The sequence below is a fragment of the Salmo salar genome, chromosome 19 (assembly GCF_965601325.2).
Source record: "Salmo salar chromosome 19, fSalSal1, whole genome shotgun sequence".
NCBI lineage: Eukaryota > Metazoa > Chordata > Actinopteri > Salmoniformes > Salmonidae > Salmo > Salmo salar.
The window spans coordinates 81,356,140-81,373,561 of NC_138309.1; the positions used below are offsets into that span (position 1 = coordinate 81,356,140).

The 17,422-nt window shown below is 40.7% G+C and overlaps 1 protein-coding gene across 1 annotated transcript in view; it reads right to left on the reverse strand.

The window, feature by feature from the left end:
* Window positions 1-10,684, reverse strand: part of LOC106579629 (bone morphogenetic protein 7) — a 55,148-nt gene extending 44,464 nt beyond the window's left edge. Inside the window, exon 1 of the mRNA XM_014159727.3 lies at window positions 9,780-10,684. Within this exon, the coding sequence (XP_014015202.2) occupies window positions 9,780-10,185 (406 nt within the window). The 5' untranslated portion in view covers window positions 10,186-10,684. The remainder of the gene's footprint in view (window positions 1-9,779) is intronic.
* Between the last annotated feature and the right edge of the window lie 6,738 nt (window positions 10,685-17,422).

The window sequence follows — 17,422 nt, forward strand, 5'->3', positions numbered from 1 at the left end:
TCCATTTGCGAATAATCGCACCAACTGTTGTCACCTTCTCACCAAGCTGCTTGGCGATGGTCTTGTAGCCCACTCCAGCCTTGTGTAGGTCTACAATCTTGTCCCTGACATCCTTGGAGAGCTCTTTGGTCTTGGCCATGGTGGAGCGTTTGGAATCTGATTGATTGATTGCTTCTGTAGACAGGTGTCTTTTATACAGTTAACAAACTGAGATCAGGAGCACTCCCTTTAAGAGTGTGCTCCTAATCTCAGCTCGTTACATGTACAAAAGACACCTGGGAGCCAGAAATCTTTCTGATTGAGAGGGGGTCAAATACTTATTCCCCTCGTTAAAATGCAAATCAATTTATAACATTTTTGACGTGTTTTTCTGGATTTATTTGTTCTTATTCTGTCTCTCACTGTTCAAATAAACCTACCATTAAAATTATAGACTGATCATTTCTTTGTCAGTGGGCAAACGTACAAAATCAGCAGGGGATCAAATACTTTTTCCCTCACTGTATATATAACAGTATATAATAATATATATAATAGTATATAATAATATATATAATAGTATATAATAATATATAGTATAGTATATAATAATATATATAATAGTATATAATAATATATATATATATATATATATATATATATATATATATATATATATATATATATATATATATATATATATATATATATATATATATAAGAATATATATAATTGTATATAATAATAACTCATGTAGAAAACAATCCAAAGTTTCTATCACCAGACTGGGTCACTCCTATCCGTGTTGCTGGCCTGGGGAATCCTCTGGTTCCACACACACAGACACACGCACACGCACACACACACACACACTCTCATTCCTCACTCAAGCCCTTTCTTAGAGAAACACCAAGGGTCAGAAGGTCAGAGCAGAAGCAGGTCTACTCTATTCTCTTCTTGGCCTCTGCCACCGTTGCAACAGTTCAGAGAATGAGCCTTAAGGGAGTTTTAGGCCTGTCCTCGAGGCATATCAGAGCAAACATTCCCGCATGCCTGCACACAACGTGAAAAATATGAGAAGAGCGGGCTCGTAATCAGATGTTCCATCGCGGTACTCACCGCTCCTCGACAGATCGTTAACTGCCGGAGTGTGCCGTGTCTAAAGCTTTTATCTCGTTCCGCTCACCGCGGTCCCATCCCACGTCATCCCACCGGGAATAGGAATGTTCATAGAATTTTCAGAGAAGGAATTTTGGGGAAAAAAGAACATAGCATGGCATTCTTTTCACGTATAGCGACCAATCGTGACAGCCATCTTGTCAAGTGAGAGAGTAATGGCGTGAGAGGGAGCGATACCATCAGGCGGTTTAAGAGTAGTGTGTGACAGAAACTTCTTCAAGTGTAAACGGAATGCCCTCTTAAAAAGTGTTATCTTTCGACCTTAGGGTCATCTCATCTCGGTGTGTGTGTGTGTGTGTGTGTGTGTGTGTGTGTGTGTGTGTGGGTGTGTGTGTGTGTGTGTGTGTGTGTGTGTGTGTGTGTGTGTGTGTGTGCGTACGTGCGGAAGATTCAAAGTTTTCTCTGAGGTATTTCCTGCACGTAGATCTACTGAAGCACAGAAAGTAGGCTTTTTAGGCAGCTGAATTTAATAAAGTTTTAAAACAAGGGGATGAATTCAATGAACAAACCGTAAACACCACGTTTGCTTTCATATGTTTTACGAATCAACATGCTTTCACTTTAACACGGGACGAATGAAGTTCCAATGAAGTGCCTAAGACACACAAACGATTCTGCATATTGAGTTACCGTTTTTTTTAAAGAGCTTTCTTTTCAGCTGTTTGCACGGTACCGCTTTTTTTTAAAGAGCTTCCTTTCAGCTGTTTGGATGGTACGTTTTTTTTTTTTTTTTTAAAGAGCTTCCTTTTCAGCTGTTTGGACGGTACCGTTTTTTTTTTAAAGAGCTTCCTTTTCAGCTGTTTGGATGGTACGTTTTTTTTTTTTTTTTTAAAGAGCTTCCTTTTCAGTTGTTTGGATGGTAACATTTTTTTTAAAGAGCTTCATTTTCAGCTGTTTGGACGGTACCGTTTTTTTTTTAAAGAGCTTCCTTTTCAGCTGTTTGGACGGTACCGTTTTTTTTTTAAAGAGCTTCCTTTTCAGCTGTTTGGACGGTACTGTTTTTTTTTTAAAGAGCTTCCTTTTCAGCTGTTTGGACGGTACCGTTTTTTTTTTAAAGAGCTTCCTTATCAGCTGTTTGGACGGTACCGTTTTTTTTTTAAAGAGCTTCCTTATCAGCTGTTTGGACGGTACCGTTTTTTTTTTAAAGAGCTTCCTTTTCAGCTGTTTGGACGGTACTGGTTATCAGGCTCTTTGGCAAAACATATGGCCACTTTATAGAAACAAACAGTTTGATGGAAGAAACATCTCCAGAGTCCGGTTGTTATAGCTTTTCCATCTGTCTATACAGAACACTATTACAGAGTCACAGTAGGTGTTAAAGTAGAACTCCATCTACTCCTTTTGTTGTGTTTTTTTTCTTCCAACAGCTATTAGTTTCACTCAACTTCATGGCTTAGAAACAGTCATTTAAATCCATGGCAGCATATCTCAAATTCTTCACTTCATTTTATCCTTAAAAACCTTGAACACAAAGCAGGAAGGACGTTGCTTTTGTTTAGGGGGTCCACGGGAAGCCGTTTAAAGACTTTCACGGGTATTGGATAAAGCCACCCATGAAGTCAAACAATTAACTCTTTGATCATTCCCAAATAATTATTTTGTAATGCCAGAGTTTTGTGACATGTTCTGTTGCAAAAAGAACACAGATTACCTGAGATTTAGCTGATCAGAAATGCACCCAGGGATCGTAAAACAGGAAAAACATTTAAAAAGGCTGGGATTGCTAGAGTAAGCCTGGGATTGTATAGACCCAGTTAATCTCCTGAACCCCCCCTTGAAAACCCTCATTTTCCCAGGTCACCTTTCAAGTGTGAGAGGCAGGCTGGTGGTTCGCTAACGCCCGACGCGGGTGGCTGTTGACTTAGATAAGAGGGGCACTGATGGCTCCTCCATTGCAGTTCAACAGGATGTGGACTGGGGATGAAGGTAGGCCGTACCAGGGAGGGTGCAACTCCTCCAAACAGAGATGGATTTTACCCTTACTTACTGGAAGTCCCCCCTGTAGAGGATCTCATAGAGAGAGTTAGAAGGAGAAATGGGAGATGGGAATATTTGGTAACATCTCATGCCAAGTAAGGCTCAGGAAGACCTTCAGCCGTCTGTGAGGCTAAGCGAATCCATCAGAAATAAGTTGGACATGACAAAAGAACAACATTTGAAGTTCCAGTTCCATCAGCACACATACTAAACCAGTTCCAGCAGCACACATACTAAACCAGTTCCAGCAGTACACATACTAAACCAGTTCCAGCAGCACACATACTAAACCAGTTCCAGCAGCACACATTACTAAACCAGTTCCAGCAGCACACATACTAAACCAGTTCCAGCAGCACACATACTAAACCAGTTCCAGCAGCACACATTACTAAACCAGTTCCAGCAGCACACATTACTAAACCAGTTCCAGCAGCACACATACTAAACCAGTTCCAGCAGCACACATACTAAACCACTTCCAGCAGCACACATACTAAACCACTTCCAGCAGTACACATACTAAACCAGTTCCAACAGCACACATACTAAACCAGTTCCAGCAGCACACATACTAAACCAGTTCCAGCAGCACACATTACTAAACCAGTTCCAGCAGCACACATACTAAACCAGTTCCAGCAGCACACATTACTAAACCAGTTCCAGCAGCACACATTACTAAACCAGTTCCAGCAGCACACATACTAAACCAGTTCCAGCAGCACACATACTAAACCAGTTCCAGCAGCACACATACTAAACCACTTCCAGCAGCACACATACTAAACCACTTCCAGCAGTACACATACTAAACCAGTTCCAGCAGCACACATACTAAACCAGTTCCAGCAGCACACATACTAAACCAGTTCCAACAGCACACATACTAAACCAGTTCCAGCAGCACACATTACTAAACCAGTTCCAGCAGCACACATACTAAACCAGTTCCAGCAGCACACATACTAAACCAGTTCCAGCAGCACACATTACTAAACCAGTTCCAACAGCACACATTACTAAACCAGTTCAAATAGGACATTTCTGTACATTCATGAGTCTGGCTGAAGACTATTGGACACAGCAGCCATATCCTAAATGAAAAGCGAATTGACTATGTGCGTGTTTTTAGACCAGGTTCTCCTCTTCTGGTCAGAAAACCCTTTGACGTTTTCAAAGGAAAATGACACATCTGTGGTTTAGAATACTTCTTTCACAGAACAGGTGAACCACTCACTTTCTAGGAGACCAAATGACAGCTCACTTCAATGGAATGCCTTGGTTGACCTCTTTTTCTCACAGGAATGAAGCTATTATCTTCAATAGCATCTTCAGGCTGACTAGCGCTGCCACCGACCGACCGACCAACCGTGGCTACTACACAACGGACCATTAAGACAAGTCTAGGTTGGTGGTGCGACACCATGTGGCTCGTATTGTACATAATGTAGTGTAACACACCAGGGTAGGCTACCAACCAGGCAAATAGAGTGATGACCATGATCAACACTCTGTTTCAGTGAATGAGGGGGAGGCAAAGGAAGGGATGTTTCTGTTAACCTAATTTAAGTTATTTCCTTTTACTTGTGATGAGTCAATATGGGTTGTTGGCATAAGCGATACTTTCAACGAGTGGATGACCAAACAAGACCTAACTATGAATCACTGACGAGGAACAGAGCGTCTGCTTACCACAGACAGATGCTGTAGCAGAGTTAAGGGACTCCTAAATCCATGAACCCCCACAGGAAAACCCACAACGAGCCCTCTATCAGTAGAGCTGGTGTACAGTGGATCAGTTGAGGCCTACAATGCAAAAGTAAAGGTCAATCACCACTTTTTCCAACACCTATCAGATCCGACGATTGTCCCTATACGATACACATGCTAAAGGCAGGCTTTAAAGAAACGAGACCACCCAGACAGTAAGCGGCATCCTGTAGTCTATGTTTCTCGGCCATCCGTCAGGAAACAGTCAAATACTGAGCTACTGAGCATTAAAAACTGATCAGATTATACACAGTAGTCGTACAATACTTTATTTGCAAAGCAGACGGAGCGCCTTGGCCTGTCCAGCATTAATTAGAATCACATTCAAGGAGGAAGCCATCTTCTCCAAGGCAGTAAGTAAGTAGCAGGACTCTGTGTTCTATTGGGATGGTAACCTAATCCCTGGGTACTATGTACTGGATGGGAACTGATGTACCGGAGATGATTAATTGAATTGGATATGCAGATGTGCAAGAGCAGCAAAACCAAAACAAACTGTGATTCGAAACGACTTAAGACACTCCCAAATCAAAATGGAATCAAATCCAATTTGAATGGTCACATACATGGTCACATGTTATTGCGAGTGTAGAGAAAAATGCTTGTGTTCCTAGCTCCAACAGTGCAGTAGTATCTAACAATTCACAACAATACACACAAATCTAAAAGTAAAAGAATGGAATTAATAAATATATAAAAATTATAGTGAGCAATGTCGGGATGGCATTGACAAAAATACAGTAGAATAGAAGACAGTATATACATATGAGATGAGTAATGCAGTATGTAAACATTATTAACATTAACCCAACAATTTCACTGTTTAACACTCCAGAGGACGATAAATAAGGAAGCTCTTGCAGTGTAGTTTGTGACATGCTCTACTTTCAGCTCATCACTTCCCACTGGGGACAGACATCAGTTCAACATCTAGTTTTGATTTACATATGGTTGAGTTGTCAACTAACGTGAAATCAACAAAAACAATTCTCCATGTCATTGGATTTAGGTTAAAAGTTGGGTGAAAAAATACGAAATTCCCTTACATTGATTACTTTTTGCAAATCCAATCAGTTTTCTACGTTGATTCAACGTCATCAAATTGATTTTGGTGGGTTGAAATGCCATGGAAATACTATTGATTCAACCAGTTTTTGCCCAGTGGATTGTTGAATTTTGTGGTTAGGCAGGCTTGAGTTCAAAAAACTTTGACAAGAGCCACATACTTTTTTTTAAATCGTTCTTAGGACACTTCCATAGTATTTTCATTTTCAATAATGTCAATATTCAAAAAATGTCATCCATCAAGCTTATCAGCATTGACAGGATAGCAGGGGTTGGTACCAAAATTATTTTCTAATCATTCTGTTCAGAACCGCTATTTATTTCATTCCATTCTAGTGTACTGACCAGAAAAGAAAGTTCTGAACCGGTTCGAACCCAAAAAAAGGAACAGTTCATATAGTTCCTAGTTTTTCTGTGAAATCAACAGTTTTTACGAAATAGCTCATTAATTCACTCAACCCATTAGCACAGATAGAGAAGATTGCTATGCAACACATAAGCTAGTTGTTTACATGTTTGATTGGTCAGAGAGCAAGAAGATCACACATGGATTGAATGTGTTTGGGCTATTATTAGCGTTATAACTTCACTGAATTATATTTAACTAGGCAAGTCAGTTAAGAACAAATTCTTATTTACAATTACAACCTACCCCAGCCAAACCCAGACGACGTTGGGCCAATTGTGCACTGCCCTATGGGACTCCCAATCACAGTTGGTTATGATACAACCTGGAATCGAACCAGGGTCTGTAATGACACCTTTTAGCACTGAGATGCAGTGTCTTAGACCACTGGGCCACTCAGGAGCACATACTAGACATTAGGAATATTTTTGGAACCAAAAATTACATTATTAACCTGTTCTCAAGATTTTAAAATTACAGTTCTGTTACGGACACTACAGATCACTTCCGTTCCTAATCAAAAACCTCTATTTTTCAGTTTTCGGTTAAGTTCCCTGAACTGGTCCAACCCCTGCCAGAGAGTCTGTTAATCTTCATGCAGTCTGTTTAGACAGGCTCTGTGAACACTCCCGAGGCTAATGGAAGGAATGACCGTGGGCTTTCATGTTAAAGCGTTTATGATTAAAGTATCTCTTTATTGTCTGGGGTTTAATTAAATAAATCTAGCAAAGCAACAAACAATGCAACACAGTTTACACATTAAACCGTAACTTGTAGGCTATGGGGTGAATCCATTTGAATTCAATCACTTTTTGACAGTACCCCTTTTGATTTGAACAAAACCTTCTATACATATTTGCCCATTGTAGAAGTGGTCAGAAAGGGACCTTTTGGATAAAAGCTGCTTAAAGTTGACCTATTTTTGCCTACAACACCCATACCATATTCACATACATGTATGTTGTAGCTTAGACCCTGTTTTACATCATTTGAGGTTGTGGTATTGTGCCTGCCATCAGTTGATACACAACTTGCTCTTGAATACAAGGTGTCATGATTTGGCTGATAAATGTAATAAAAATGTAATCTTTCAAATGGTACCACAAAGATGGTTGGAGGTCCACACAACAGAGAAGGTTGACATGAATGGGAATATCTGTTGTTTTAAATTATACTGTCAATCCTCCATAGGAAACCTATTGAAATCATAGAAATACAGATCATAAAATAGAAATAACAATTTAAGTTGACATTCGACGATGGGTGGACCGGCAGACATCTTTGTGGTAGTATTTTAATTCAATTTAAATTTCAATGGTGTAACCAGCTAAATTGCAGTGGTCTGAAGGAATAGGTCCATTCTAAGAAACATATTTCTATGATTGAATGGACGCCCACCCTGTATTCAAGAGCATGATATTTCTCAACCTATGGCTGGCACAACACAAAAACCTTAGATGATGTAAAGTAGGGTCTAAGCTACAACATCTATGAATATGAAACTAATCTGAGTTTAGGCGTTTTTAGATACGCTGATTGACAATAAAGGTTTTTAAAAAAAATCAGTTTTCAAGAAATTATAATATTGTTTGACAACCCTGTTCGTAAGCTTCGAAATTATATAAAATTCAACCGTTTATCTTTTCCTGTGATGAAGAAAATGAAGTCTCATGGTCTGGAGGGGTATGCAACAAGGGTGAACTTTGGGCACCTTTATCTCCTGAATGTTTTGGCATTCATGTCCAACAAGTCACTTTCTGACCGCCTCTCCATTGGGCCGCCTCTCCATTGGGCCGCCTCTCCATTGGGCCGCCTCTCCATTGGGCCGCCTCTCCATTGGGCCGCCTCTCCATTGGGCCGCCTCTCCATTTGGCCGCCTCTCCATTGGGCCGCCTCTCCATTGGGCCGCCTCTGCATTGGGCCGCCTCTGCATTGGGCCGCCTCTCCATTGGGCCGCCTCTGCATTGGGCCTCCTCTCCATTGGGCCGCCTCTCCATGTATGGAAAGTATTTTTTTTTTATCAAAAGGGACGCTGTCAAGAAATGACTGAATTCAAATGGATTTACCCTATGGCCAATGCCAAATATAGCCGTACACAAATACCAGTGTGCTGGTAGTTGATTCTTGTATTTATACTGAACAAAAATATAAACGCAACATGTAAAGTGTTGGCCCCATGTTTCATGAGCAGAAATAAAAGATCCCAGAAATGTTCCATATGCACAAAAAGCTTATTTCTCTCAAATGATGTGCAAAAATTTGATTACATCCCTGTTAGTGAGCATTTTTCATTTGCCAAGAAAATCCATCCACCTGACAGGTGTGGCATATCAGGAAGCTAATTATACAGCATGATCATTATACAGGTGCACCTTGTGCTGGGGACAATAAAAGGCCACTCTAAAATGTGCAGTTTTGTCACACAACACAATACCACGCATGTCTCAAGTTTTCAGGGAGCATGAAATTGGCATGTTGACTGCAGGAATGTCCACCAGAGCTGTTGCCAGATAATTGAATATTTGGCAGTACATCCAGCCGGCCTCACAACCCAAGACCACATGTAACCACGCCAGCCCAGGACTTCCACATCCGGCTTCTTCACCTTGCGGGATCATCTGAGACCAGCCACCCAGACAGCTGATGAAACTGTGGAGTATTTCTGTCTGTAATAAAGCACTTTTGTGGGGAAAACTCATTCTGACTGGCTGGACCTGACTCCCAAGTGGGTGGGTCTATGCCCTCCCAGGCCCACACATGGCTGTGCCCCTGACCAGTCATGTGAAATCCATATATTAGGGCATAATGAACTTATTTCAATTGACTGATTTCCTTATATTAACTGTTACTCATTAAAATCGTTGAATTTGTAGCATGTTGCGTTTATATGTTTGTTCAGTATAGTTTACTATGGATACGTTTTCAATTTTTATCCCTCAGACATGGAATCATGGAACCGATTGCACAACAGGCTTCAGCATTTGGACTAAATGAATCTATTTATCCCTGTGCATAAATTATCATTGAGCGTAAAGTCCATAGGCAACACGGTATTAAAAAAACATTTAATCGTTTTAGTGTTTTACCACTGAAGAGGACTGAGAAGAGTTCAGAGGAAAACATTCCGTGATTCGTGAGAGCGCGCGAAATTGTGCATGCATCGACGGCCCAAAACAGGCTCATCCGAACACCTGTAATTCACACGTAGTCTGCAAATACACTATAGGATGTCGATCTATTGTTGAACCACTGGAGAAGCATAATGTTCGCGAAACTGCTTTTTACGCACGATCATATGTGTCCAACTATTACATGATTTGCCCCCTATTATCTCCAAATTGAGTTAAATTACTATAAGGTTAAATAAATTACATTTGTAAGGATAATTGTATAGCTTACCCAGATTGACAAAACTCATCACCATGTCGGCGTCATTTAGGAAGGCATTCTCCTGATGTTTTGCTAAACGGGGACCTTGGGTGGTGTACAAGGACTGGTACTGTTCCAACATGCCCTCCACTTCGTTTTTCTCCTCGCTTGATATCGTATTGTAAAGATCCAGCATGAAGAGCGGAGCGGAGTTATACTTTCCATGTGACAGATGAGGTCTGGGTCTGTGTGGAAGTCCAAGGATTGAGAGGATCTCCTTCTGCATCTCTCTCTTTTCGTGTGTCCGCAACCGCCGGTGAATGAAACTCCGGTGCACCTCGTTGTTCCCATCGAATAAATAATTGCTACCTGCAATAAGGAACATGCAATAAGCGCTCCACCACAACCCCACAAAGGCAAACCAACAGCTTGTCATTGTATGTCCAGTTTGTAGTCAGAGTGTCTCTGACCAGCCGTTTCAATAATATCCTATGTCCAATATATTGTCAATCTTTTGCGCGTAAACTGTCTTCAAATGCGCTCCTTGTTCTCACTGAAAGAAGCTTAAGTAGCTCCTTTAAAAGTAATAGAAAATCATTTACGCATTATGCAACACTATCCAATATGTTTTGTTGTAAAATTGGTACGCCTATTCATTATTTCTGGTTCTGAAAAGTCTACATCAAGTTGACAGCCCGGCTGTAAATGTACTTCTGAGCGCTTCGGTAAGTCCAAATCAGACCCAGTCAAAAGTCAACGTTAGATTCCAAGTTTTCTGGTAAAATAATAAAATCTACTCTGACAGAAACCATTTTACTTTAGTGTATGTATTTAACTCTTAAATAAAATATTTTCCAAAGTTGCGTAGAAGAAATGACCCCTTAACTTGAAGTTTCCCAAATTCCACCGGTTGAGCTGTGTATCTGCCGCGTGTGTGTGACAGTTGTTCTGGGTAACGGGCATTAGCAGGTAGTAAAGCGCGTGCGTGTGGCCACTGTACACGCCCAGTTAGTGCGCACAGAGGCAGAGGAGAGGTGGGGCTTTGGGGACAATTATATCACCATAAAGTTGATGACATATTGATTTATATGTAGAAAGTGCCCATCATAAGCTGTACATATTTTCATACTTAAAAATACTTTAATTCATATTTATGACCATTTTCCAGCACGTGTATAGTAGCAGTAACATATGCACCAAATGTAAAACTATCTCTGCCAAAAAATGGTGATCTATAGTATTCGATTAGGTTAGACAGGTCAAAGCAGTCCATTTTTTAAGTTGTTAAAGGGTTTTAGCCACTTAAAGGTCCTCTAGGATTTTCTTTAGGGAACTCTAGTCCTTTTGGAAATAATATAATCTTGGTTATGCACGACCCCTGACGATGAAATGAAAAACAGCAACATCTCAGACACGTTATGTTATTATTTTGTATCATCGTTATTTTTATAATATTTATGCCTTTGAGCAAATTAAATCATATTGTGATCCAAGTTTGCTTAATGACCCCGTCAACAGACAGACTTCAATACGACACGATGCTCAAAATAACACTATATTCCTATGGATTTCTAATACACCAGACAATTTTCTTTACATATATACAACTGGTTGTCTGGATCCTGGATGCTGATTGGACGAGCAGCGTTCCATGCCTTGCTGTATTGGCCGTCACAGACACACCTATTCCTGCTAACAGTTCGAACTTTATCACTGCGCCTCCAGTGATAAATGATCCAAGTTACTGTCCCAATAATTGATTGTATTTATCTCAACTCGTGTATTATTTCCCCTTGCTTCCAGCCTAACATTTAGTTTGGTACAGCGGGGGTTAATATAAGCCTAACATTTAGTTTGGTACAGCGGGGGTTAATATAAGCCTAGCATTTAGTTTGGTACAGCGAGGGTTAATATAAGCATTTAGTTTGGTACATTGCAGTTAATATAAGCATTTAGTTTGGTACAGCGGGGGTTAATATAAGTCTAGCATTTAGTTTGGTACAGCGGGGGTTAATATAAGTCTAGCATTTAGTTTGATATAGCAAGGGTTAATATAAGCCTAACATTTAGTTTGGTACAGCGGGGGTTAATATAAGCCTAGCATTTAGTTTGGTACAACGAGGGTTAATATAAGCCTAGCATTTAGTTTGGTACAGCGGGGGTTAATATAAGCCTAGCATTTAGTTTGGTACAGCGAGGGTTAATATAAGCCTAGCATTTAGTTTGGTACAGCGAGGGTTAATATAAGCATTTAGTTTGGTACATTGTGGTTAATATAAGCATTTAGTTTGGTACATTGTGGTTAATATAAGCATTTCGTTTGGTACAGCGGGGGGTTAATATAAGCCTAGCATTTAGTTTGGTACAACGAGGGTTAATATAAGCCTAGCATTTAGTTTGGTACAGCGGGGGTTAATATAAGCCTAGCATTTAGTTTGGTACAACGAGGGTTAATATAAGCCTAGCATTTAGTTTGGTACAGCGGGGGTTAATATAAGCCTAGCATTTAGTTTGGTACAGCGAGGGTAATATAAGCCTAGCATTTAGTTTGGTACAGCGGGGGTTAATATAAGCCTAGCATTTAGTTTGGTACAGCGGGGGTTAATATAAGCCTAGCATTTAGTTTGGTACAGCGAGGGTTAATATAAGCCTAGCATTTAGTTTGGTACAGCGGGGGTTAATATAAGCCTAGCATTTAGTTTGGTACAACGAGGGTTAATATAAGCCTAGCATTTAGTTTGGTACAGCGGGGGTTAATATAAGCCTAGCATTTAGTTTGGTACAACGAGGGTTAATATAAGCCTAGCATTTAGTTTGGTACAGCGGGGGTTAATATAAGCCTAGCATTTAGTTTGGTACAGCGGGGGTTAATATAAGCCTAGCATTTAGTTTGGTACAACGAGGGTTAATATAAGCCTAGCATTTAGTTTGGTACAGCGGGGGTTAATATAAGCCTAGCATTTAGTTTGGTACAGCGGGGGTTAATATAAGCCTAGCATTTAGTTTGGTACAGCGAGGGTTAATATAAGCCTAGCTGTCTGCCTGCCTTACCTCTTTAGAACCATAGATAGAGTGAACGGTACCCAGAATACTTTTTCTGAGCTAGTCGAAATCACGCACCAATGTCATTATCATAGACATATCCAAGTATACTGAACAAAAATATAAATGCAACATGCAACAATTTCAAAGATTTTATGAATTACAGTTTATATAAGGAAATCATTAAATAAATAAATTAGACCTTAATCTATGGATTTCACATGACTGGGAATACAGATATGCATCTGTTAGTCACAGATAACTTTAAAAATAAAAGTAGGGCCGTGGATCAGAAAACCAGTCAGTATCTGGTCTGACAACCTCATGCAGTGTGACCCATCTCCTTCACATAGAGTTGATCAGGCTGTTGACTGTGGCCTGTGGAATGTTGTCCCACTCCTCTTCAATGGCTGTGCAAAGTTGCTAGATATTTGCGGGAACTGGAACATACTGTCATACACTTCGATCCAGAGCATCCCAAACATGTTCAATGGGTGACAAGTCTGGTGAGTATGCAGGCCATGGAAGAATGCAGGCCACAGATCCTTGCATCATGGGGCCGTGCATTATCATGCTGAAACATGAGGTGATGGCGGCAGATGAATGGCACAGTATCTCTGTGCATTCAAATTGCCATAGATAAAATGTAAATGTGTTCGTTGTCCGTAGCTTATGCCTGCCCATACCAAAACATTCCTGCATTCAGCATGCCAATTGCATGCTCCCTCAAAACTTTAGACATCTGTGACTGTGTTGTGTGACAAAACTGCAGATTTTAGAGTGGCCTTTTATTGTCCCCAGCACAAGGTGCACCTGTGTAATGATCATGCTGTTTAATCAGTTTCTTGATATACCACATCTGTCAGGTGAATGGATTATCTTGGCGTATGGAACATTTCTGGGATCTTTCATTTCAGCATTAAACACGGGACCAACACTATACATGTTGTGTTATTTTTGTTCAGTGTAAATGCCAGTCGAAAAAACGAAAACGCAAATGCAGCTAGTGTACTGTCCTTCCAGGTTCAATGTTTGACGTGACTGAGTTAGCTGAAGTTGGCTAGCTAGCTAGTGACAAGAACGTTATCCAGCCTGCATAGCAACCATTTTGTTTAGAACGGAAGACCAGTCCTTTTGCATAGCAACTATTCAAAAACAATTAACAACTGGGTGGCGTCTGTTGCAACATGACCAAAATAACTAACAACCTGATTTTTGCCCAGGCTGTATCTTCAGGTGGAAGAATGAAATTGTATGTATTGACTTATCAAAATAACGTTTAAATGAAAATATGCAATTAGGCACACAAGGCAGTGCTGTATCATGAATACAGTCACAGGTAAATGGGTTGACTGGCCCTCTGCTATTGCGTCAGGCTGAACAACGCCCTTTACCTGTGACTGTATTCATGATACAGTATTACCTCTTCTGCCTTATTGCTTACGCACAAACTCTATCATTCATTTGCATTATGTAACTGAGCACCATGTCAACTTAATACAATTATACAAAAGACCCTTCTACAAATGACAAAACATGCAAGGACAAGGTAATCAACCTAAATCCCAGACCCAACAGTCATAAGATCAGGTATTGTCTTGGAGTACTACTATTTTAGGGTGTGGGGTGCTCACTAATGTTTACCCTGTCTTTGGAGAGGGAACCAAAGAGAGACCACCCCCTCCCCTGCATGTTGTGTCTGTCTGTGTGCCCAGATCCCTCTGATAGGAAGGCAGGGTGTCCTTATCCCTCTGATAGGAAGGCAGACTGTCCTTATCTCTCTGCAGCCTATCTTATCTGTTGGAAGCTTGAAGAGCGAAGCAGAATCAAAGCCTCAGATCCTACCTCCCCTACCCCCTTCTCTTCCTCCTTCCCCACCTCATCCGCTGGCTGTTGTCCAGACAAAATAAAGGAAGGAGATTCCACACAACTGTCTATTTGACCAGGAGGAAGAGACGAGACAGACAGAAAGATAGACAGCGGGGAAAAGTAAAAGAGGTCTGGCTGTTATACAGTTGAAGTCGGAAGTTTACATACACTTAGGTTGGAGTAATTAATTTTTCAACCACTCCACAGATTTCTTGTTAACAAACTATAGTTTTGGCAAGTCGGATAGACATCTACTTTGTGCATGACACAAGTCATTTTTCCAACAATTGTTTACAGACAGATTATTTCATTTATAGTTCACTATATCACAATTCCAGTGGGTCAGAAGTTTACATACACTAAGTTGAATGTGCCTTTAAACAGCTTGGAAAATTCCAGAAAATGATGTCATGGCTTCAGAAGCTTCTGATAGCAAAATTGACATAATTTGAGTCAATTGGAGGTGTACCTGTGGATGTATTTCAAGGCCTACCTTCAAACTCAGTGCCTGTTTGCTTGACATCATGGGAAAATCAAAAGAAATCAGGCAAGACCTCAGAAAAACAATTGTAGACCTCCACAATTCTGGTTCATCCTTGGGAGTAATTTCCAAACGTCTGAAGGTACCACGTTCATCTGTACAAACAATAGTACGCTAGTATAAACACCATGGGACCACGCAGCCGTCATACCGCTCAGGAAGGAGACGCGTTCTGTCTCCTAGAGATGAACGTACTTTGGTGCAAAAAATGCAAATCAATCCCAGAACAACAGCAAAGGACCTTATGAAGATGCTGGAGGAAACAGGTACAAAAGTATCTATATCCTCAGTAAAACGAGTCCTATATCGACATAACCTGAAAGGCTGCTCAGCAAGGAAGAAGCCACTGCTCCAAAACAGCCATAAAAAAGCCAGACTACGGCTTGCAACCGCAGATGGGGACAAAGATCATACTTTTTGGAGAAATGTCCTCTGGTCTGATGAAACAAAAATAGAACTGTTTGGCCCTAATGACCATCGTTATGTTTGGAGGGAAAAAGAGGAGGCTTGCAAGCTGAAGAACACCATCCCAACCATGAAGCACGGGGGTGGCAGCATCATGTTATGGGGGTGCTTTGCTGCAGGAGGGACTGGTGCACTTCACAAAATAGATGGCATCATGAGGATGGAAAATGATGTGGCTATATTGAAGCAACATCTCAAGACATCAGTCAGGAAGTTAAAGCTTGGTCACAAATGGGTCTTCCAAATGGACAATGACCCCAAGCATACTTCCAAAGTTGTGGCAAAATGGCTTAAGTACAACAAAGTCAAGATATTGGAGTGGCCATCACAAAGCCCTGACCTCAATCCCATAGAAAATTTGTGGGCAGAACTGAAAATGTGTTTGCGAGCAAGGAGGCCTAGAAACCTGACTCAGTTACACCAGCTCTGTCAGGAGGAATGGGCCAAAATTCACCCAACTTATTGTGGGAAGCTTGTGGAAGACTACCCAAAACATTTGACCCAAGTTAAACAATTTAAAGGCAATGCTACCAAATACTAATTGAGTGTATGTAAACTTCTGACCCACTGAGAATGTGATGAAAGAAATAAAAGCTGAAATAAATCATTCTCTCTACTATTTTTCTGACATTTCACATTCTTAAAATAAAGTGGTGATGCTAACTGACCTAAGACATGGAATTTGTACTAGGATTAAATGTCAGGAATTATGAAAAACTGAGTATAAATGTATTTGGCTAAGGTGTATGTTAACTTCCGACTTCAACTGTAGATGGGGGGCGATCAATTCACATATGCTGTCCAGGGCACAGCTGGGGGCTGAAGGGGGTCTATAACAAGCGTCAACGGTGAGAGACTCATTTCTGGAAAGGTGGATTTTTAAAAGTAGAAGCTCGAATTGTTTGGGCACACACCTGGATAGATTCTCTGCCAGGCTATTCCAGGGGCTGGGGGCATAGTAACTAAAAGCTGCCTCTCCATGCCACTTGGTCCTAGGCTTTGGGATAGTTAAAAGGCCATTATCAGAGGACCTGAGGGACCTACTGGGTACATAACTTAAAAGCATGTCTGATATTTATTGGGGTGCACAATCGTGGATTGATTTAAAAACCAATATAAGAATCTTAAAATGAATTCTTAAACTCACAGGCAGCCAGTTCAGAGACCTTAAAACCGGTGTAATGTGTGCTCTCCGTCTGGTCTTGGTCAGTACCCACACTGCAGCATTCTGCATGTTTTGGAGTTGATCAATGGCTTTCTTGGCTAGACCAGACAGGAGAGCATTACAGTAGTCAAGCCTGCTTGTAATAAAAGCATGGATGAGTCTCTCTATATCAGCCTGAGATAGAAACAGCCGCACCTTGGCAATGTCCCTCAGGTGGTAAAAAGCTATCTTGGTCGAAATTGAGTTCAGAATCTAAAATGACACCTAGGTTTTTTTACCTGATGTTTTATCTTTTTTGCCCGTGAATTAAAATGTGCGCTCAAGATTCTCTCTCTGTGCTTTGGCTCCAACAATAAGTACCTCGGTCTTGTTTTGATTTAGCTGGAGGAAGTTGTGAGCCATCCAAGTATTTAAATCACTAATATAGTCTAATAATTTATTTGTGGAGGTAAAAATCCTCTGGTGACACAGAAATGTAAAGTTGTGTATCGTCTGAGAAACAGTGAAAATCAATGCTGTGCTTTTATGTGTAAAAGCATAGTACCACCAACTCCAACCTGGAACCATGTTAGTTAAGGTGCTGATGGTTTT